At 40.8% G+C, this 24164-nt stretch overlaps 1 protein-coding gene across 1 annotated transcript; it reads right to left on the bottom strand.

Annotated features, from left to right (window-relative positions):
* Positions 1-7205: 7205 nt before the first annotated feature.
* On the bottom strand, positions 7206-8155 carry LOC124016462 (CD209 antigen-like protein E). The gene has a single exon (XM_046332041.1). It carries the CDS (start codon positions 8153-8155, stop codon positions 7343-7345), a length of 813 nt encoding a protein of 270 aa, XP_046187997.1. The 3' UTR covers positions 7206-7342.
* Positions 8156-24164: the final 16009 nt, after the last annotated feature.

Genomic DNA, 24164 nt, shown 5'->3' with positions numbered 1-24164 from the left:
TACGGCTGCTAGAATCCTGACTAGAATCAAAAAATTTGATCATATTACTCCAATGCTAGCCTCCCTACACAGGCTTTCTGTTAAGGCAAGGGCTGATTTCAAGGTTTTATTGATAACCTACAAAGCATTACATGGGCTTGCTCCTACCTGTCTTTCCGATTTGGTCCTGCCGTACATACCTACACGCACGCTACGGTCACAAAATGCAGGCCTCCTAATTGTCCCTAGAATTTCCAAGCAAACAGCTGGAGGCATGGCTTTCTCCTATAGAGCTCCATTTTAATGGAATGGTCTGCCTATCCATTTTTGAGATGCAGACTCGGTCTCAGCCTTTCAGTCTTTTTTGAAGACTCATCTCATCAGTAAGTACTATGATTGAATGTAGTCTGGCCCAGGGGTGTGAAGATGAACGGAAAGGCTCTGGAGCAACGAACCGCCGGTGGTCTTCCTGTCTGGGTTGGCATCCCCCCCCCCCTTGGGTTGTGCCGTGGCAGAGATCTTTGTGGGCTATACTCAGCCTTCTCTCAGTATGGTAAGTTGGTGGTTGAAGATATCCCTCTAGTGGTGTGGGGGCTGTAATTTGGCAAAGTGGGTGAAGTTATATCCTGACTGTTTGGCCCTGTCCATGGGTATCATCAGATGGGGCCACAGTGTCTCCTTACCCCTCCTGTCTCAGCCTCCAGTATTTATGTTGCAGGAGTTTATGTGTCGGGGGGCTAGGGTCAGTCTGTTATATCTGTAGTATTTATCCTGTCTTATCCAGTGTCCTGTGTGAATTTAAGAATGCTCTCTCCAATTCTCTCTTTCTCTCTTTCTTTCTTTCTCTCTCTTGGAGGACCTGAGCCCTAGAACCATGCCTCAAGACTACCTGGCATGATGACTCCTTGTTGTCCCCAGTCCACCTGGCCGTGATGCTGCTCCAGTTTCAACTGTTCTGCCTGCAGCTATGGAACCCTGACCTGTTCACTGTGATTACTATTATTTGACCATGCTTGTCATTTATGAACATTTGAACATGTTGGCCATGTTCTGTTATCATCTCCAACCGGCACAGCCAGAAGAGGACTGGCCACTCCTCATAGCCTGGTTCCTCTATGCTGTGCAATCCACTACCCACTTACAGACCTTCTCTTCAACTCTTGTCAGTTAGACCGATACAGAATGTCTCCTTTTTCAATCTGTGTACAAGCATGACTTGTAATACCTCCATCCCTGTTGTACATGTTGTTCTACCACCAATAACTTTGCTTAGAGATTGTGTCTCTTAACCCGGAGTTGGTCCCTCTCAACCTGGAGCTGTTCTCTCTGAACCTGGGGCTGATCTCTCTCAAACTGGAGGTGGTTCCTCGTAACCCGGGGCTGGTCTCTCTCACCCTCAGCTGGTCCTTCTCAACCCGGAGCTGGCCTGTTTTCAAACTGGAGCTGGTCTATCTCAAACCAGAGGTGATCCCTCTCAACCAGAAGCTTGTCCCTATCAACCCTCAGCTGACCCCTCTCAACCAGGTGCTGGGCCCTCTCAAACCTCAGCTGGCCCCTCTCAACCAGGAGTGTGTCCCTATCAACTCTCAGCTGGCCCCTCTCAACCAGGAGCTAGCAACTATCAACCCTCAGCTGGCCCCTATCAACCCTCAGCTGGCCCCTCTCAACCAGGAGCTAGCAACTATCAACCCTCAGCTGGCCCCTCTCAACCAGGAGCTAGCAACTATCAACCCTCAGCTGGCCCCTATCAACACTCAGCTGGCCCCTCTCAACCAGGAGCTAGCAACTATCAACACTCAGCTGGCCCCTCTCAACCAGGAGCTAGCAACTATCAACCCTCAGCTGGCCGCTCTCAACCAGGAGCTGGCCCCTATCAACCCTCAGCTGGCCCCTCTCCACCAGGAGCTAGCAACTATCAACCCTCAGCTGGCCCATCTCCACCAGGAGCTAGCAACTATCAACCCTCAGCTGGCCCCTCTCCACCAGGAGCTTGCAACTATCAACCCTTAGCTGCCCCCTCTCAACCAGGCGCTAGCAACTATCAACCCTCAGCTGGCCCCTCTCAACCAGGAACTAGCAACTATCAACCCTCAGCTGGCCCCTCTCCACCAGGAGCTGGCCCCTATCAACCCTCAGCTGGCCCCTCTCAACCAGGCGCTAGCAACTATCAACCCTCGGCTGGCCCCTCTCAACCAGGAGCTAGCAACTATCAACCCTCAGCTGCCCCCTCTCAACCAGGCGCTAGCAACTATCAACCCTCAGCTGGCCCCTCTCAACCAGGAGCTGGCCCCTATCAACCCTCAGCTGTCCCCTCTCAACCAGGAGCTGGCCCCTATCAACCCTCAGCTGTCCCCTCTCAACCAGGAGCTGGCCCTATCAACCCTCAGCTGGCCCCTCTCAACCAGGAGCTGGCCCCTATCAACCCTCAGCTGGCCCCTCTCTTTTTTTACAATTTGTTTTGATTTTCTACTTCACAAACAACATAACACAAAAACACAAAAACAAGACACTCACTGTACAAAACATACTCCAAGGTGATCAACATACAGTATGTCCTCCAAATTCCTACATAATGAAATAATGGCACATACATTATCCCAAAATGTTGTCAGTTTGTCACAGGACCACAGCTTATGGTGATTTTTCTCCAACAGAGATGTAACATTTCTGGGTGCATTACATGCATTCTGAAGGGAGTGGAGTAACTCATATGAATTTTCTTAAATAACAGTATTTTATGTTTTAGATTGTAGGTGCAGGTATGAGCATTTTCACAGATCTGTGTCCATGGTTCCCCTCAAATTCTTCCTTTAAATCGTTTCCCATTTTTACCTTGGAGCAGTGTTTCCCAAACTTGGTCCTGGGGACCACAATGGGTGCACGTTTTGGTTCTTGCTCAAGAGCTTCACAGCTGATTCAAATAATCAAAGCTTAAAAATTAGCTGATTATTTGAATCAGCTGTGTAGTGCTAAAACCCAAAATATGCACCCGTTGGGGTCCCCAGGACCGAGATTGGGAAACAGTGCTTTACAGGTTCTGAACCATCTGGCCGAGTTTCAGTCATCCCTTGACATAACTTGGCAATCACATTCTTTGGCTTAGCAGCTTCTTTCAGTATTTCTTCAATGCTAGATGCCTTAGGTTCATTCACATTTTGTTGAAGCGATTGACTAAGATTTCTGAGTTGTAAGGATATACAGAAATTGGCCTTGAATAATCAAAATCTTTCTTGGAATTGATTGATTGACAGTAGAGATCCATCATGATGCACATGTTCAAAATGTATGATGCCACTTTGGAACCAGGACTTGAAGGTGTTGTCATTAAACACTGGAGGTAAGGTGGGGTTATTCCAAATAGGGGTTCATGACGATATTGTTTATTTTCGCCTCATCAATTGATGTACATTTTCCCAAATACAGATGGAATTGAGAATCATTGTATTGTCTGTTTTTATCTGGACACGAAGTAGTGAATATATTTTATATCATGAGGTATTACGTTTATGACTTTGATACTCCATGAACAAGGATAGTCTGCTATCCATTATTTAACTGAACAAAGTTGTGCAGCCCAGCAAAACATCTTTATAAAATAAAATGTATTTAGCCTTTATTTAACTAGGTAAGAACAAATTGTTATTTACCATAACGGTCTACCAAAAGGCAAAATGCCTCCTGCAGTGATGGGTGCTGGGATTTTTTTTTCAAAAAAAAATAAATAAATATATATATATATATATATATATATATATATATATATATATATATATATATATATATATATATATATATATATATATATATATACACAGTATATATAAAATATAGGACAAAACACACATCACGACAAGAGAGACAACACAACACTACATAAAGAGAGATCTTAGACAACAACATAGCAAGGCAGCAACACATGACAACACAGCATGGTAACAACAAAACATGACAACAACATGGTAGCAACACAACATGGTAGCAGCAGAAAACATGATACAAACATTATTGGGCACAGACAACAACACAACGGGCAAGAAGGTAGTGACAACAATACATCACACAAAGCAGCCACAACTGTCAGTAAAAGTGTCCATGATTGAGTCTTTGAATGAAGAGATTGAGATAAAACTGTCCAGTTTGAGTGTTTGTTAAAGCTCGTTCCAGTCACTAGCTGCAGCAAACTGAAAAGAGGAGCTACCTAGGGATGTGTGTGCTCTGGGGACCTTTAACAGAATGTGACTGGCAGAACGATGGTTGTATGTGGAGGATGAAGGCTGCAGTAGATATCTCAGATTGGGGAGAGTGAGGCCTAAGATGGTTTTATAAGCATCAACCTGTGGGTCTTGCAACAGGTATACAGAGATGACAAGTGTACAGAGGAGTATAGATTGCAGTGATGTATCCTATTTTTATTCTTGCCTTTAAATAGGCAAGTCAGTTCAGAACAAATTTGTAATTACAATGACGGCGTAGGAACAATGGGTTAACTGCCTTGTTCAGGGACAGAACGACAGATTTTTACCTCGTTCATTCAGGGATTTGATCTAGCAACCTTTCGGTTACTATCCCAATGCTGGTGGCGAATCTGATGGCCAAATGGTAAAAAGCACCCTTACCTGCCGATATTTAAATTACGTCTCCGTAATCTAGCATGGGTAGAATGGTCATCTGAATCAGGGTTAGTTTGGCAGCTGGGGTGAAAGAGGAGTGATTACGATAAAGGAAACCAAGTCAAGATATAACTTTGATATGTGCTGAGAGAAGGACAGTGTACCGTCTAGCCAAACTCTCAAGAACTTGTATGAGGTGACTACCTCAAGCTCTAAACCCTCAGAAGTAGTAATCACACCTGTAGGGAGAGAGACATTTTCCTTACCAAACCCCATGACCTTTGTTTTGAGGTGTTCAGAACAAGGTTAAGGGTAGAGAAAGCTTGTTGGAAACTAAGAAAGCTTTGTTGTAGAGTATTTAACACAACACCCGGGGAGGGGCCAGCTGAGTATAAGACTGTATCATCTGCATATAAATGTATGAAAGAGCTTCCTACTGTCTGAGCTATGTTGTTGATGTAAATTGAGAGAATAGTGTGGGGCCTAGGGTTGAGCCTTGGGGTACTCCCTTGGTGACAGGCAGCTCCCCTCCCAGGTTTTCTTCTCAGTAGAGGTAAAGTAAAACGTGGACTTGTAATACCTTCATCCCTGTTGTGTGTGTTGTTCTACCACAGAGACCTTTGCTTGAAGATTGTCTCTTTCAACCTGGAGCTGGTCCCTCTCTTTAGTCATGGTATTGTACTTAGTCTGCAACTGGTCTTGTTACAAACTAAGATGTTCTCTTCAAAACTGCCCATCTCTCCGTTATAATATACAAACAGGCCTATGATCCCAGCCAGTAGGAGAACACACAGCAGCCCCAGACACATTGCAGCATCTCTGGTGGATCTCCTCTCTGAGCTCTCTGTACCTTGGTTTGTAGCCTGTGGTCTACTCTTTGTGGAGACGTCCTTTGTCTTGCTTCTGGAGTCATGAGAATTGATGGTCTCTTTATTGGTATAAATATCCTCAACATTGTCATTATCAAACTCTACGTTGGCATAGATTTCATTAGACATCACAATTGTCAATAACAGTTTCTGGGATTGTACCTGACAGACTCTGTGCTCTAGTTTCAAGCTGTACAGTGGATCTGAGACTTAACATATGGACAGGAAAGTGTCATAACAGGAAGACTATAAATAGCAATGTTTGTGCAGTCAAACAAAAGTGTGACTTTCTTCAGATGTCTTGTGTGACTTCTCTGTTGTCTTTTAATGTCTGATTCCTGTATTCTGTTGTAGTATTGGACTGAGATGTTGTCAATGAATGTGCGCTTGTAATTCATTGCTGTATGATTGCCTTGCTCTCTCCATAGTTATTTTTAAAGCTTCAAAATAACTGACAGTAGGCCAAGTCAGTTGTCTCTATAACAGTATTTGCCATTGCAGTATTTGCAGTATTTGCCATATTTGTTGTTGATATCACTTCATCCACTTTAATTATCATAAATTATCCTTAAGTTTGATTTACACGACTTTAGCTTCAGTGAGGGTGGCAGGTAACCTTGAAGTTAGAGCGTTCGGTCAGTAACCAAAAGGTCGCTGGTTTGAATCCCATGGCCGACAAGGTGAAAAATCTGTCGCTGTGCCCTTGAGCAAAGCACTTAACCTCTCTAGGGTAGGTGAGACGTTCACGTCCCACCAGGCTAACATCCGGTGAAACTGCAGAGAGCTAACATTTTAAATACACCATTCGTTGTTTTAAACATTCTTGTAAATACATGTAACTTACATCATTTAAAAGATGAAGATCTTAATCCAGCCGCTGTGTCAGATTTCAAAAAGCCGTTACTGTGAAAGCAAACATGCTATTTTCTGAGGACGGCGCCACACACATATACTGTGTTAGAATAGCATTTATGTATTTTGTATATATAGCAAAAGGTGGCGCTACAAAGTATAAACTTAAGGGGGCTGAAAAATTTTGCACGCCCAATTTTTCAGTTTTTGATTTGTTAAAAAAGTTTGAAATATCCAATAAATGTCGTGCCACTTCATGATTGTGTCCCACTTGTTGTTGATTCTTCACAAAAAAATACAGTTTTATATCTTTATGTTTGAAGCCTGAAATGTGGCAAAAGGTCGCAAAGTTCAAGGGGGCCGAATACTTTCGCAATGCACTGTATGTATTTTTGTACTGTCTAGGGGTTTTGTAAGTTTATGGGATTGTTTACCATCTATGTGTTTATGTATGTCTATGGTTGCCTAGATTGGTTCTCAGTTAGAGGCAGCTGTTTATCATTGTCTCTGATTGGGAACCATATTTAGGCAGCCATCTTTTGGGGGTATTTCGTGAGTTATTGTCTATGTCTAGTTGCCTGTCTCTGCACATTTGTAGTATAGCTTCACATTCGTTTTATTGTTTTTGTAGTTTGTTTAGTGTCTGTCTTCATTAAATATATAACATGTATTCAAATCACGCTGTGCCTTGGTCTCCTCCATTCAACGAACGTGACACCCTGAAATTATTATTATTACATGGAAATCAAGGATCTGACGATTGTTGTAGATGTAGTAAAGGATTAAAAAGTTGACATCAGACATATTTGTTTAGATAAGAAAAATGCCCAGACTCAATTTTTGTATATTTTTTCATTGAAAGAATAAAATTATTAAGATGTCTCTCCAAGAGATCCAATACAATAAAACCAAATACATAAAACTTTAAATCATTGTTGATTAATGCGAAAACATAAGCACTGGTATTTTGTAATGGAAATCAATGTGACAGAGCCATAACTTTCCTTTTGGCTTATTTTAGATATAGTTCAGTTACAGGAAGGCAATTTTCTCACATATCCAAAAGTACAATTCGTTGCAAGGTGCATCATGCCAGCCGTTGTCTGTGGTAGAAAGATCGGACCATCGCACAGCACAATCCTCCTCCATTCCGTTCTGATCATTAGGCTGTTCTCTGCCCCAGTACGCTGTGGTCAGTGCAGTCCTGTCCACCCACTTCCAGATCCCCTCTTCAACTCGGTCAGTCAGACCAATCCAGAACGTCTCCTTGTTCAATCCTTGGATAAATACATATTCCTCTCTGCTGTTTATTACCACCAGATCTGCTTCTCTTCCCTGACAGTCCTCTTGGCTCCGCTCCCAGGTTTTCTTCTCAGTAGAGGTAAAGTAAAAAGTGGACTTGTAATAGCTCCATCCCTGTTGTGTGTGTTGTTCTACCACAGATAACTTTTCTTGAAGATTGTCTCTTTCAACCTGGAGCTGGTCCCTATCTTTAGTCATGGTATTGTACTTGGTCTGCAACTGGTCTTGTTCAGCTGAGCAGTTGGTTTTATAAACTAAGATGTTCTCTTCAAAACTGCCCATCTCTCCATTATAATATACAAACAGGCATATGATCCCAGCCAGTAGGAGAACACACAGCAGCCCCAGACACATTGCAGCATCTCTGGTGGATCTCCTCTCTGAGCTCTCTGTACCTTGGTTTGTAGCCTGTGGTCTACTCTTTCTGGAGACTGCCTTTGTCTTTCTTCTGGAGTCATGAGAATTGATGGTCTCTTTATTGGTATAAATATCCTCAACATTGTCATTATCAAACTCTACGTTGGCATAGATTTCATTAGACATCACAATTGTCAATAACAGTTTCTGGGATTGTACCTGACAGACTCTGTGCTCTAGTTTCAAGCTGTACAGTGTATCTGATAATTAACATATGGACAGGAAAGTGTCATATCAGTAAGACTATAAATAGCAATGTTTGTGCAGTCAAACAAAAGTGTGACTTTCTTCAGATGCCTTGTGTGACTTCTCTGTTGTCTTTTAATGTCTGATTCCTGTATGCTGTTGTAGTAATGGACTGAGATGTTGTCAATGCATGCGCTTTTGTAACACTTCATTTGAAATTAAGAAATGTTATTCTGTTGTAGTAATGGACTGAGATGTTGTCAATCCATGTGCTTTTGTAATTCATTGCTGTATGATTGCCTTGCTCCCTCCATAGTTCTTTTTAAGCTTCAAAATAACTGACAATAGGCCAAGTCAGTTGTCTCTATAACAGTATTTGCCATTGATCTAGTTTATATTTCAGTTGTTGATATCACTTTATCTACTTTAAAACTTCTTACAGATAGGCGGGACAGTCGCGTCCCACTTGAGCAAAAAACAGTGAAAATGCAGCGTGGCAAATTCAAAAAAGAAGGCTTTTCGGCGAAAGCATAAGAAGCTATTATCTGATGATAGCACAACCAGTAAACAAAGAGGGTAGCATATTTCAACCCTGCAGGCGCTACACAAAATGCAGAAATAAAATATAAAACATGCATAACCTTTGACAAGCTTCTTTTGTTGGCACTCCAATATGTCCCATAAACATCACAATTGGTCCTTTTGTTCGATTAATTCCGTCCATATATATCCAAATGTCAATTTATAAAGCGCGTTTGATCCAGAAAAAAACAGCTTCCAAAAAACGTATTTGATATGTGATAAAGCTCTGACGAAGACAAAACAACAAAAAACAACAAAAAAACAGCTTCCAAAAAACGTATTTGATATGTGATAAAGCTCTGACGAAGACAAAACAAGTAAGCTTAAATTTAAAAAACATATACTAGCAAGAGCAGTCTGCGTGTTTGGCATTGTTGCACATGTAACAAGATAACTCAGATGTGAGAGTGCTTGTTTTAATTGTATATCTGACACTTATTTTAAGTTCTGTAAATGGGGAAATTGGAAAAATCGAGAGGGCCTCCAAACCAGCCGGTTGTAATTAAAACATTACTCTTCTCAATTAAAATCCATTCATCCGATGGTGATGGTATGCTTTGGGCATTCACTGTTGTCCCTATTAAAAAGTTCCCGGAGATGAGTCCTTCATCAGCCATAACAATCACAGTGTTGCACGTTGAATGTTGAGTAAGTACCAGGGCCTTCATTGAAATGCAGGGTAGCTGGCTACTACTGCTCTGGATCAGCTAAAACAGTTGTTGGCTGGCTGCATCTGTTGTGCGTGGGGCTCTGTATTAATCTAAATCAGTTTGTGCCAAATTAGCTTTACCGCAGTGAGCAAAACCACTACGTTCAAGAGAACTGGTTACAGATAAGGGACGAGATACAGATACAGACATGTATAGTAGCACGCATAGTAAAAATGTAGTGCTGCAATTTGTTGCCGTTGTCGACAAAGGTACAGATAGGCTTGACTAAAAGTTAAGCAGTCATGTAAATCTTCAGACACAAGTGCTGTTACTATCGTCTATCATCTCAAACCCCAGATATTTGACGTGTAAGTCACATTTAAAATGTCTGTCTCGTGGCCTGAGTGAGTGGGTGTCTGAGAGTCCACCCCAATGATAGGCTATTGATATGCTCGGTAATTAAAATGAATTGACCTGTGAAACGAACGTGGCCTTCAGCAGGCCTGAGATGGATGGGAAGGGACTCAAACCCTAATATGAAATGAGAGAGTGAATAGATGAGAGATAGTGTAGTTATGGAAAGATTGGCAGGTAACCTAGCTGTGAAGAACAATGTGCCAGTAACCAAAAGGTCGCTGGTTTGAATCCCCTAGCCGATTAGGTGAAAAATCTGTCCATGTGCGCTTGAGCAAGGCACTTTACCCTAATTGCTCCTGTAAGTCGCTCTGGATAAGTGTGTCTGCTAATTATTAAAATGTGTAAATGGTTAAGGAAAGGTAATTAACTCTCCTGTAGTCATGCTGCCAATCAATCCAAGATGTATACAATTTTAGAAATACAGTATATCATTTAATTTGACCTTTATTTAACTAGGCAAGTCAGTTAAGAACAAATTCTTATTTTCAATGACAACCTAGGAACAGTGGGTGAACACACACACACACACACACACACACACACACACACACACACACACACACACACACACACACACACACACACACACACACACACACACACACACACACACACACACACACACACACACACACACACACACACACACACAGAGGAGAGCCATTATTTTTACACTACAGTGGAGACCTCCCAGAGAGTTGGACCAGAGGTTTAGGCTGCCCATATGATTGATGCTCTGTAGTTGAAGAGGAACAAATTAACTTTCTATATTTGTTGCAGGACCCAAAACTGTTCTCTGTCTCCCAGGTATACGAGACAATGGGAAAGCAGCCTAGTGGCTAGGCTAAGCTATTGGCATGTCATGCACAGAGACTTCATGACATTGACAGAGATCCCACTTCTCTTTCTGACCCTGGGCTAGATCTTCGCATCTTCTCTTGCTGTTTTATTAGTTCCTGTGCTGAGGGGAGGTGGTTTATTATTACTTTATTACATAGTTTCATTAGAAATTGTGACACTTAGTTATATTGCCACCTATGCAGATGTATTAGACAGCTCTAATTCAACAGTGGCCCTTTTATTGCAACACACCGCAAGAGGAGGCTATTTCAAAATGATGCATTAACCAGTCAGGACCTTGAAGTACACAGCAGATGACTGTGTTATAGACCAGTGTTACACTGTTGAATGTGAACAGTGTGAAAAACATTAACATGCATTTAAATGACATGAATCATACAAACACATGTCAGGTATATCCTAGGTTAGAGATAATCAACTAGATTCAGCCATGGGACGATGTTTTTTCTTGAGCGGATGGTCAGGGGGCTGGAACATAATTATAGACCCAACAATAGTTGGTTAAAGCTCATTGGTTGAACCACATACCAGATTTTTTAACTGTGTCATTAGCAATTGAGTTTTAAAACCTCTCAGGGATAGACGTCCAGTTAGCGGGACAACTTCCGGTGAAACTGGAGGGCACGCTTTTCAAATAAATAATCATAAAAATTATGGATTTACAGTAGCCATTACATCGAAAACATGCCATGCGATTGTTTGAGGACAGCATCAAAATATTTTTCACCAGCACAGGTTTCATAAATTCACAAATTGCGATTTAAATATTCACTTACTTTTTGAAAATCTTCCTCTGAATTGTCATTCAAGGGGTCCTAGCTATAACATGTAGTGTCATATTGTTAGATAAAATCCTTCTTTATATCGCAAAAAGTTTAGTTGGCGCCATTGATTTCAGTAATCTACTCGTTCATGCAGAGAAAGGAATCCGAAAGTCTACCCATAAACTTTGTTTCAACAAGTCAAAATACGTTTCTATCTACTCCTCAGATACCCTAAAATGTAATCACACTATAATATTTCTTAAGGAAATAAGTATGCTCAATAGTAAAACGATTTAAGCAGGTGCAGCTTGTCTTCATCTCTCGCCCCAACACGAATTTCCAAGACTGTGTCCCTGTACTAACACTGATATTTCTTATTCATTTCATTTCTTATTCATGTTCAAGCCTGAAACCTTGAACATAGACTGCTGACACCCTGTGGAAGCCATAGGAATTGCATCCTGGTAGCTAGAATTCAGTATGCCCCTATACTTTCCATTGTAAGCGCATGGTCTCTCATTAAAAAAAAAGGCAAAAGGACAAACAAATATGCACAAGCTTAAATTAGCGAACAGCCTTGGCTGCTATGAGAGCCAATTAAGCTTAGCTAGCTAAGTAACCTGAGCTAACATAAGACTGTAACGTTAGCTAATGGGTATGCCCAGGATTCTGCCCTCACAAAGTGTAAGCTACATAGTGTGGCAGACAGTTTACAAGCTTCCAATAAAGAATCAGGAGGCATTGGTACCATTAAGAATCTTTAGTAAAATATATTTTGTTTGTAAAACTGTAACAGATACAGAAAGGGGAAAATGTATGAGAAAAAGTCACTATTTACATTCACACAATATAAGTGTCCATATATCTTAATAAATATGTTTTAGCTCTGTCACAAGAGATATCTGAACACTTAAAAAAGCTTGATACATCCAAAAACAAAATAAGCCGAATTCCGTCACAAAATGATAGCTAGCATGCGAACACATAATATTAAGTGAATGAGCACAACTAGCTTAGTATCATCAGAACTTACACTTTTTTTTATTTAACTAGGCAAGTCAGTTAAGAACACATTCTTATTTACAATGACAGTCAACCGGGGAACAGTGGGTTAAATGCCTTGTTCAGGTGCAGAATGACCGATTTTTACCTTGTCAGCTCAGGGATTCGATCCAGCAACCTTTCAAGTTACTGGCCCAATGCTCTAACCACTAGGCTACGTGCCACCCCTGTTCACATTCAACAGTTATTCTAAAAAACTAAAATAAACATGTAAAAAAATATTTATTCTGGAAACATAATTTGAATTAGCAAAAGCATGTTCTAATACCTCAAAACTACTTACAGACTTATCTTTACCAAGGCCTAGTGAGATGGAAAAGTAGGGCTGGTCTCTCAGATTGTTCTGACAGGAAATAGCTCTGAACCAAAAATTTGCTAATTAAAAGCTACAGTACCCATATTCGCCACTAGATGACAACATAGGGCAAAATAATACTTTGTAAAGAATCACTAGCTTTAAGCACCAGCTGTCAGAGCATCTCACATATTACTGCACCTGTACATAGCCCATCTATAATTTAGCCCAAACAACTACCTCTTTCCCTACTGTATTTATTTATTTATTTATGCTCCTTTGCACCCCATTATTTTTATTTCTAGCTTTGCACATTCTTCCATTGCAAAACTACCATTCCAGTGTTTTACTTGCTATATTGTATTTACTTCGCCACCATGGCCTTTTTTGCCTTTACCTCCCTTATCTCACCTCACTTGCTCACATTGTATATAGACTTATTTTTTCTACTGTATTATTGACTATGTTTGTTTTACTCCATGTGTAACTCTGTGTTGTTGTATGTGTCAACCTGCTTTGTTTTATCTTGGCCAGGTCGCAATTGTAAATGAGAACCTGTTCTCAACTTGCCTACCTGGTTAAATAAAGGTGAAATAAAAAATAAATCAAATAATCAGGACAGCCAATATATCATACTTTCTTACGCAAGACATAACTAGCTAGCTCATGTTACATTTAAAACATTTTGGGAAATTGCACTGATCAATCTAAGTAAAACGTGGTCAGGGGGCTGCAAATGCTGCACCAACTTGCAGACTTATCTATTTCTGTTCAGGAGGGACAGAAATAGATATGGGGGTGGAGTTGCAGATTACATTCAGAGTCATATTCCAGCAAAACAACGTAAGGACTTGATGTTGAATGGATCAGAGGCGCAATTGGTACAGGTGTTGAACGTTGAATGCTATTATGGGTAGGGATTCCTCTTTCGTTGAATCACCGGGTATATTTACTACAAAACCACACAACATCGCAAACTATTTTATTAATTAATACTTTACAGGCAATGTGGACAAGTTGAGGAATGTTATGATTCCAACTGATGACTTCATGTCATATACCCTTATAAAATGTTGTATCATGAAGGAGAGGCAATGCATGTTCGAATTTCACGAAGTAAAAAGGGAAGAGGTATCAGATGACAAGTCACCTGGTACAGATGATCTCGACCCAAATTGCTCAGAGTTACAGCTAACCAAATATCAACCCCATTCTCTCATATTTTTTATAAGTGCTTGATATATGGGGTGTGCCCAGAAGTCTGGAAGTCTGGGTTGATATGAACAAATTGTTGTTGAACATTTCTATAATGAAATGTATTGTATTTGGTTCAAGATATATGCTTGCTGATGATCACTAATTTAATTTGTTGATGAATAGAACGCATGTAGAGAAAGTGAAAAAACGAAACAACTAGGCGTCATTTAACCTCAATACTAACCTTAGCCCTAACCCCTAGCCTTGTTAACGTTAGCCACCTAGTTAAAACTTCTTATAGCTGCAGGGGCAGTATTGAGTAGCTTGGATGAAAGGTGCCCAGAGGTGCCCAGAGTCAATGGCCTGCTCCTCAATCCCAGTTGCTAATATATGCATATTATTATTCGTATTGGATAGAAAGCACTCTGATGTTTCTAAAACTGTTTGAATGATGTCTGTGAGTATAACAGAAACTCATATGGCAGGCAAAAACCTGAGATGAAATCCAAACAGGAAGTGGGAAATCTGAGATTGGTCGGTTTTCAACCCAGCCCCCATTGAATACACAGTGGGATATGGATAAAGGTGCACTTCCTAGGGCTTCCACTAGACATTAACTATCTTTAGAAATTTGAATGAGGCTTCTACTGTGTTGTGGAGCCGGATGGGAGCTCATTGAGTCTGGCAGAGAGCCAGGTCCTGGTCATGCGCATTTCACATGATATAGCGACCTGCGTTCCATGGCTTCTCTACAGATATAGGAATTCTCTGGTTGGAACTTTATTGACGATTTATGATAACAACATCCTAAAGATTGATTGACAAGTTTCTTTGACCTGTAATATAACTTTTTAAAGTTTTCGTCCGACGTTCGGCTGGACCTGCACGAGCGTTTGGATTTGTGGACTAAATGCGCTAACAAAAGTAGCTACTTGGACATAACTAATGGACATTATCGAACAAATCAAGTATTTATTGTGGAACTAGGATTCCTGGGAGTGCATTCTGATGACGATCATCAAAGGTAAGGGAATATTTATAATGTGATTTCTGATTTCTGTTGACTCCAAAATGGCGGATAGTTTTATTTATTTATTTATTTTTCTGAGCGCCGTCTCAGATTATTGCATGGTTTGCTTTTTCCGTATAGTTTAAAAAAAATCTGAGATAGCGGTTGCATTAAGGAGAGGTACATCTATATTTCCATGTCTAACAATTATATTTATCAAAATGTATAATGAGTATTTCTGTAAAAATGTGGCTCTCTGCAATGTCACTGGATGTTTTTGGAACGCGCCAATGTATAGATTTTTTTTATATAAATATGAACTTTATCAAACAAAACATATATGTATGGCTGAATTATTCTGTGAGTTGGTTCTAGATAAGTTGGTAAGTTGACCAAACATAATCGTTTGTTGTGGTTTCGCTGTAAAGCCTATTTGATATCAGACACTGTGGTGGGATTAAAAACAAGATTACCTTTAAAACGGTATAAGATAAATGTATGTTTGAGGAATTTTAATTATGAGATTTCTGTTGTTTTGAATTTGGCGCCCTGGACTTTCACTGGCTATTATCATATCGATCCCATTAACGGGATTGCAGCCCTAAGTAACATTAATGTTAGCAACATAAAATTGGAATTTGTAAAATATACGTATTGAAAATTCATAAAATATATTGTACGTATTGAAATGTGTAACATTATCATACAAATTACAATTCATAACATATCATTGTCCGGTCCTCTGGCAGTCTCTATGGGGGTGCCACAGGGTTCAATTCTCGGGCCGACTCTTTTCTCTGTATATATCAATGATGTTGCTCTTGCTGCGGGCGATTCCCTGATCCACCTACGCAGATGAAACCAGTCTGTATACTTCCGGCCCTTCCTTGGACACTGTGCTGTCTAACCTCTAAATGAGCTTCAATGCCATACAACACTCCTTCCGTGGCCTCCAACAGCTCTTAAACGCTAGTAAAACCAAATGCATGCTTTTCAACCGTTCGCTGCCTGCACCCGCACGCCCGACTAGCATCACCACCCTGGATGGTTCCGACCTAGAATATGTGGACACCTATAAGTACCTAGGTGTCTGGCTAGACTGTAAACTCTCCTTCCAGACTCATTTCAAACATCTCCAATCGAAAATCAAATCTAGAGTTGGCTTTCTATTCCGCAACAAAGCCTCCTTCACTCACGCCGCCAAACTTACACTAGTAAAACTGACTATCCTACCGATCCTCGACTTCGGCGTTGTCATCTACAAAATAGCTTCCAATACTCTACTCAGCAAACTGGATGCAGTTTATCACAGTGCCATCCGTTTTGTTACTAAAGCACCTTATACCACCCACCACTGCGACCTGTATGCTCTAGTCGGCTGGCCCTTGCAACATATTCGTCGCCAGACCCACTGGCTCCAGGTCATCTATAAGTCCATTCTAGGTAAAGCTCCGCCTTATCTCAGTTCACTGGTCACGATGGCAACACCCACCCGTAGCAGGTGTATCTCACTGATCATCCCTAAAGCCAACACCTCATTTGGCCGCCTTTCGTTCCAGTTCTCTGCTGCCTGTGACTGGAACAAATTGCAAAAATCGCTGAAGTTGGAGACTTTTATCTCCCTCACTAACTTCAAACATCTGCTATCTGAGCAGCTAAACGATCGCTGCAGCTGTACATAGTCTATCGGTAAATAGCCCACCCAATTTACCTACCTCATCCCCATACTGTTTATATTTATTTACTTTTCTGCTCTTTTACACACCAGTATCTCTACCTGTACATGACCATCTGATCATTTATCACTCCAGTGTAAATCTGCAAAATTGTAATTATTCGCCTACCTCCTCATGCCTTTTGCACACAATGTATATAGACTATTTTTTTCTACTGTGTTATTCACTTGTTAATTGTTTACTCCATCTGTGTTGTTGTCTGTTCACACTGCTATGCTTTATCTTGGCCAGGTCGCAGTTGTAATTGAGAACTTGTTCTCAACTAGCCTACCTGGTTAAATAAAGGTGACATTTTTTTAAAATGCAATATAGATGATGAACATCCACAAATTATTACATACCATATGAAACATAACATATCACACCAAATGGAGTGTACAGATTTACGTAAAGAATAATACAAAATGCTATGAGATCAGGTTGCAGCCAGCCTGCAGCAGCGTGCAGTCAAAAGAAAATTAAATGCTTGTTAACTACATGATTAATTAAATGAGTCTGATTTCAACAGATCAACTGTTTTAGACTATTGTATTTTAACCAAGCAAGAGAAAGAAACGTGCAATCACTGCTGAGCTGATTCAAATAACCAACTCTTCATCAAGCTTTGATTATTTGAATTAGCTGTGTAGTGCTTGGGTAAAAAACCAAAACGTGCACCCAGGGTGGGCCCCAGGACTGGGTTTGGGAAACCCTGCTTTACAGTACTGTCCAACCATACAGTGATTTACGGCAGAGTGGCAGATTGTGGGCATGCGCCTGTCACAAAGAAATGCACCAGCTGGTTGACAGAGTGCCGGACCATCTCTATTACCCTTGTTTATGTTCTCGTCCCACTGGAACATGCAATTCCTCCACTTTGTGATGTCAGAGTAGACATTGTTCCGGGTAACATTCGGATGACTACCACAAAATTAGCTCGCATCTGACGCACCAGGGCTGTCCCCTTTGCGTGTCCAAAGTAATTCCCACCAAGGTGGATGAAAAATAAAGGAAATTCGGCAGGAGCACCACAATGCCTATTCTACTCATGCTGTACCATGGTTTTCCAGCATACAGCGATGACTTACTACAGTAGCTATGTTGGTATTGTACTTCAAACTATGTGTAGGCAGGTTGCTTAGGATTCAAACCTTAATTCATACTCTTCGGAGGGATAATGGACTTTACAGTGTCTTGCTATTAAAATAATGTAAACAGGGGCCTCCCGAGTTGCGCAGTGGTATAAAACACTGCATCGCAGTGCTTGAGGCGTCATTACAGACCCAAGTTTGATCCCAGGCTGTCACACTGGCAGTGACTGGGAGACCCATGAGGCGGCGCACAAATGGCCCGGCGTCTTCTGCGTTAGGGGAGGGTTTGGCCGGCAGGGATTTCCTTGTCTTATTGCACTCTAGCGACTCCTTGTGGTGGGCCGGGCACCTGCATGCTGACTCTGGTCGCCAGCTGGACAGGGTTTCCTCCAACATGTTGGTGCAGCTAGCTTCCGGGGTAAGGGAGCAGTGTGTCAAGAGGTAGTGAGGTCTGCACAATGTATCACCGGAGGCAAACTACCTGCCCTCCAGGACACATATACCACCCGATGTCACTGGAAGGCCAAAAAGATCATCAAGGACAATAACCACCCGAGCCACTGCCTGTTCACCTCGCTATCATCCAGAAGGCGAGGTCAGTACAGGTGCATCAAAGCAGGGACCAAGAGACTGCAAAAAAGCTTCTATCTCAAGGCCATCAGACTGTTAAACAGCCACCACTAACATTGACTAGCTGCTGCCAACATACTGACTCATCTCTAGCCACTTTAATAATGGAAATATTGATGTAATAAATGTATCACTAGCCACTTTAAACAATGCCACTTTATATAATGTTTATATACCCTACATTACTCATCTCATATGTATATGCTGTACTCTATACCATCTACTGCATCTTGCCTATGCCGTTCGGCCATCGCTCGTTCATATATTTTTATGTACATATTCTCATATTCTCATATTCATTCCTTTACACTTGTGTTTATAAGGTAGTTGTTGTGAAATTGTTAGGTTAGAGTACTTGCTAGATATTATTGCATGGTCGGAACTAGAAGCACAAGCATTTCGCTACACTCGCATTAACATCTGCACATACCATGTGTATGTGACATATAAAAATTGATTTGACTTCTCCGTAGAGACCTAAAAATAGCTGTGCAGCGATGCTCCCTATCCAACCTGACAGAGCTTGAGAAGATCTGCAGAGAAGACTGGGAGAAACTCCCCAAATACAGTGGTGCCAAGATTGTAGAGTCATACCCAAGAAGACTCGAGGCTGCAATCGCTGCCAAAGGTGCTTCAACAAAGTACTGAGTAAAGAGTCTGAATACTTATGTACAGTATATGTGGTATTTCAGTTTTTTGTTCATAATAAATTACCAAAAATATCTAAAAACCTATTTTTGCTTTGTCATTATGGGGTATTGTGTGTAAAATGATGAGAGAAAAAATATATATATATATTAGAATAAGGCTGTAACGTAACAAAATGTGGAAAAAGTCATGGGGTCTGAATACTTTCCAAAGGTACTGTATATGCAGAAAATAACCTCATACCTACTGTAAAATATGGCGGTGAATCTTTGATAATATGGAGCTGTTTAACTCCCACTTGTCCTGGGGACACCTCCCAATGTTTTCTCCATTCTCATAAAACATTATAGACAACGGCTTCGTCCCGTCATCCTTACAAGTGTTGAAAACAGCATTGATAATGATTCTGGCACCTATATTTGAGCATTTTTTGTATTACTTGTTAAACAAAATATTTGTATCTAAGCAATTGTATTAGTATAAAATAATATAATTTCCCCATTTTTTGGAGCATAGAATATAGCTCAGTATTTGTATTACTTGTTTTATAAAGTATTTTTGTCTCATCTTCATCAATTGCGCCAATAATTTTGGAAGTGACTATATTTGCTTACAACCAAAATACTGAAAGATAGTAAATATACAGTCACAGTGATTTCCAGTTTGTGTGCTATACTTTGGATAATGAATAGTGCATACTCCGAATACTGCATATTCTGATTCAATCTTACTCCACCAAAGACTACCAGAGTGTCTCTGTGGTCTCCAACAAGCAGCATCCTAAATCATTATAAAATGTTTCCCTGTGTGTGTGTGTGTGTGTGTGTGTGTGTGTGTGTGTGTGTGTGTGTGTGTGTGTGTGTGTGTGTGTGTGTGTGTGTGTGTGTGTGTGTGTGTGTGTGTGTGTGTGTGTGTGTGTGTGTGTGTGTGTGTGCAAGTCCATGTGGTAGGGTGTGAAAGGTTGATGCTGTGTGCATGTGTTTTGGGGTGAAATGCATGTGTTGGGGTGAAATGTTGATTACATGTGTGTTTGAGTGAAAACAGTGTGTGTATGTATTGGGGTGAAAGGTTGATGCTGTTTGTTGAAGTGAAAGGTTAATGCTGTATGCATGTGTGTTGGGGTGAAAGGTTGATGCTGTGTGCGTGTGTATGTTGGGGTGAAAGGTTGATGCTGTGTGCTTGTATGTTGTGGTGAAAGGTTGATGCTGTGTGCGTGTGTATGTTGGGGTGAAAGGTTGATGCTGTGTGCTTATATGTTGTGGTGAAAGGTTGATGCTGTGTGCTTGTATGTTGTGGTGAAATGTTGATGTTGTGTGCATGTGTATGTTGGGGTGAAAAGTTGATGCTGTGTGCGTGTGTATGTTGGGGTGAAAGGTTGATGCTGTGTGCTTGTATGTTGTGTTGAAATGTTGATGTTGTGTGCGTGTGTATGTTGGGGTGAAAGGTTGATGCTGTGTGCTTGTATGTTGTGGTGAAAGGTTGATGCTGTGTGCTTGTATGTTGTGGTGAAGAGGCGTGGGGGGAATGGGATGTTAACCTCACCTCCCCTCTCTTCAATGTTCTCATTTAATAGAGGTAATAATTTCTCCCTGATGAGTGTCGACACAGCGTCCCGCCACGCTCTGCTTTACGACCCCTCCACCATCGACACCTCCCCCGCCGGCTGCCGCCACACTATTTTCCCCTCCAGCAGTTTTCAATTTAGATTGTAAAAACTAGTGTGTTCTTTTTTTAGCACGCTGGGAAGTAAATCTGAGGACAGCTGTGAAGTCACGGACAGTGTGGCACCTTATGGGCCTGCGCCTTTTTCAATCTGATCTCAACTCAGGTGGGTGTCAGACCCGTTGTGTGGACAGGGGTGACAGTTGTTACCGTAGACTTTTGAATGTCAATGGTTTTTGTTGAACTCTTCAATTTCCTTGTTAGTTCTTTATTCAACCGTTACAACCTTTCTTTAACCTACAAAAAAATATGATATTTGGGGATATTAAGTTAAATTAATAACCAATATTTTGAGAACAGTAATCTATCAATGACTTCGACAGCATCTACATCGACGAATATGGAGGTGATGTCAACAGTGGCATAGTCATTGTTTTCACGTTGTCGCTTCTCCCAATGAATCTCTCATCATAATGGTATAAAGAAGCTGTTTCCAGATATGGCCTTAGTATTAGTCTCCCTATTTGTATTTAAAGATATTAACTTCTTAACTTCAGGGTAGCCTAGTGGTCAGAGCGTTGGACTAGTAACCCAAAAGTTGCAAGTTCAATTCCCCGAGCTGACAAGGTACAAATCTGTCGTTCTGCCCCTGAACAGGCAGTTAACCCACTGTTCCTAGGCCGACATTGAAAATAAGAATTTTTTCTTAACTGACTTGCCTACTAAAATAAAGGTTTAATTTTTATTTATTTAAACGAGCTAAATAACAAATGGAACTGTAAAAATCCTCCAGTAATAGAGCCTTCTGCCATAAATAAACATCCCAACATTCATGTCACCTTACACAAATGTGATCACACACTACTTTTATTGACGGTGTATAATTAAAAAAGGTTGCCAAGGAAATGGTGTCTGACCTGCTGCTTTCTTTCGGGTGATTTTCATTTTCTAACTTCGATTGAAAGAGACATTTGCTAAGAAAATAGCTTTGATTCATTGCAAAGCCGCCTGGAGGAGTTGCAGTTCCGAGGCCTAAAATTAGTTGCAGTTCCATGGCCTAAAATTAGTTGCAGTTCCATGGCCTAAAATTAGTTGCAGTTCCGAGGCCTAAAATTAGTTGCAGTTCCATAGCCTAAAATTAGTTGCAGTTCCATAGCCTAAAATTAGTTGCAGTTCCATGGCCTAAAATTAGTTGCAGTTCCATGGCCTAAAATTAGTTGCAGTTCCATGGCCTAAAATTAGTTGCAGTTCCATGGCCTAAAATGAGTTGCAGTTCCATGGCCTAAAATGAGTTGCAGTTCCATGGCCTAAAATTAGTTGCAGTTCCGAGGCCTAAAATGAGTTGCAGTTCCATGGCCTAAAATTAGTTGCAGTTCCATGGCAGTTCTAAAATGAGTTTCAGTTCGAGGCATGGCCTAAAATTAGTTGCAGTTCCATGGCCTAAAATGAGTTGCAGTTCCATGGCCTAAAATGAGTTGCAGTTCCATGGCCTAAGATGAGTTGCAGTTCCGTGGCCTAAAATGAGTTGCAGTTCCATGGCCTAAAATGAGTTGCAGTTCCGAGGCCTAAAATGAGTTGCAGTTCCATGGCCTAAAATTAGTTGCAGTTCCATGGCCTAAAATTAGTTGCAGTTCCGAGGCCTAAAATGAGTTTCAGTTCCGAGGCCTAAAATTAGTTGCAGTTCCATAGCCTAAAATTAGTTGCAGCTCCATGGCCTAAAATTAGTTACAGTTCCATGGCCTAAGATGAGTTGCAGTTCCATGGCCTAAAATGAGTTGCAGTTCCATGGCCTAAAATGAGTTGCAGTTCCATGGCCTAAAATGAGTTGCAGTTCCATGGCCTAAAATTAGTTGCAGTTCCATGGCCTGAAATGAACAGAGATGGAGAAACCTAACATAAAAGCACAAAGGCACTAAGTGTCCGTGGAGGTAGGGAATCGGGGGAAACAGAGTTCTATCACCCACAATTTTAATATGTTACCTTTAAATCAAATCAAATCAAATCTTATTTGTCACATACACATGGTTAGCAGATGTTAATGCGAGTGTAGCGAAATGCTTGTGCTTCTAGTTCCGACAATGCAGTGATAACCAACAAGTAATCTAACTAACAATTCCAAAACTACTGTCTTATACACAGTGTAAGGGGATAAAGCATATGTACATAAGGATATATGAATGAGTGATGGTAAAGGCTAGTAAAGGAGCTTAGCCTAGATTTACCTACTAAAGTTGAACAGCTGTGGTATTGCGAGAAGAAATGTGGCAATATAGCCTAGCAGCCGCATAATTCAATAAAAAACTATGTAAATGTATTGTTTTGCCCCACAGTTAGCCTAATGGTTAACTAGAGAGCTAAAGTAATTTACATTTAGTTAACAACGATAATAAGTGATGCATTCCAGTGAAGCTTTGGTTCAACCTACACATACTAATATTCAAGCATCAAGCCATGAAGAAGTGCTGTACACTATTGCCTACCCATGTAAATATAATGACACAGTTAATACTTTTCCCCATGTGTATAATTGCAGGCCCATTTTGTGCCATATATCAGTTACCCTTTGAATATAATTACTATCACTTCCAAAGGTTAATTTCATAATCCTTTGGAAAGGAGTAATGTCGTGCTACAGAGGTAGCACTTTTAAGGCTAAATACTAATAATCACTATTCAAAGAACAAAAGGTAAACTCACTTAGTAATAAGAATTGAATGTGAATAGGTCAGGTGACCAGCTGACTGGTTGCCACCATACATTCCACAACAGACACATTTTGACCTTTAGCTAATGTGATCAAGATGCTAATCTGGAATGAGACATTATTTTGGCTCTGATGAAGGTGCATTGGAATAAGTGACGTCTATTCAAGGCAATGATCCTGAAAGCATTAATCTCAACTACACTCTTAGTAACTTAAACTTATCAAGAACTTAAAAGGGTCCCCATAGGGGAACCCTTTGAAGAACCCTATTGGGTTCCATGTAGAACTGTTTCCCAGAGGCTTCTACATTGAACCTAAAATAGTTCTACCTGGAACTAGAAAGGGTCCTACTGTGAACCCAAAAGGGTGCTCCCATTGTATGAGAACAACAGAAGAACCCTATTGGGTTCCATGTAGAACTGTTTCCCAGAGGGTTCTACATTGAACCTAAAAGAGTTCTACCTGGAACTAAAAAGGGTCCTACCTTGAACCCAAAAGGGTGCTCCCATTGTATGAGAACAACAGAAGAACCATTTTGGAACCCTTTTGTTCGAAGTGTGCATGTACATTAGACCATACATTTTGATATTATTAGTTTAAATCCAGGTGAATAATGCTTCTTGAAAATATATTTGTTACTACTGAACAATACTGTGGCATAT

This window comes from Oncorhynchus gorbuscha, linkage group LG03 (genome assembly GCF_021184085.1).
Source record: "Oncorhynchus gorbuscha isolate QuinsamMale2020 ecotype Even-year linkage group LG03, OgorEven_v1.0, whole genome shotgun sequence".
NCBI classification, from domain to species: domain Eukaryota; kingdom Metazoa; phylum Chordata; class Actinopteri; order Salmoniformes; family Salmonidae; genus Oncorhynchus; species Oncorhynchus gorbuscha.
Note: the sequence above shows the minus strand (reverse complement) of the source record. Positions and strands in the feature narration are given on the sequence as shown.

Coding starts and splice junctions, on each gene's coding strand:
- LOC124016462 (XM_046332041.1), bottom strand. CDS start 8,155: ATGTCTAATGAAATCTATGCCAACGTAGAGTTTGATAATGACAATGTT.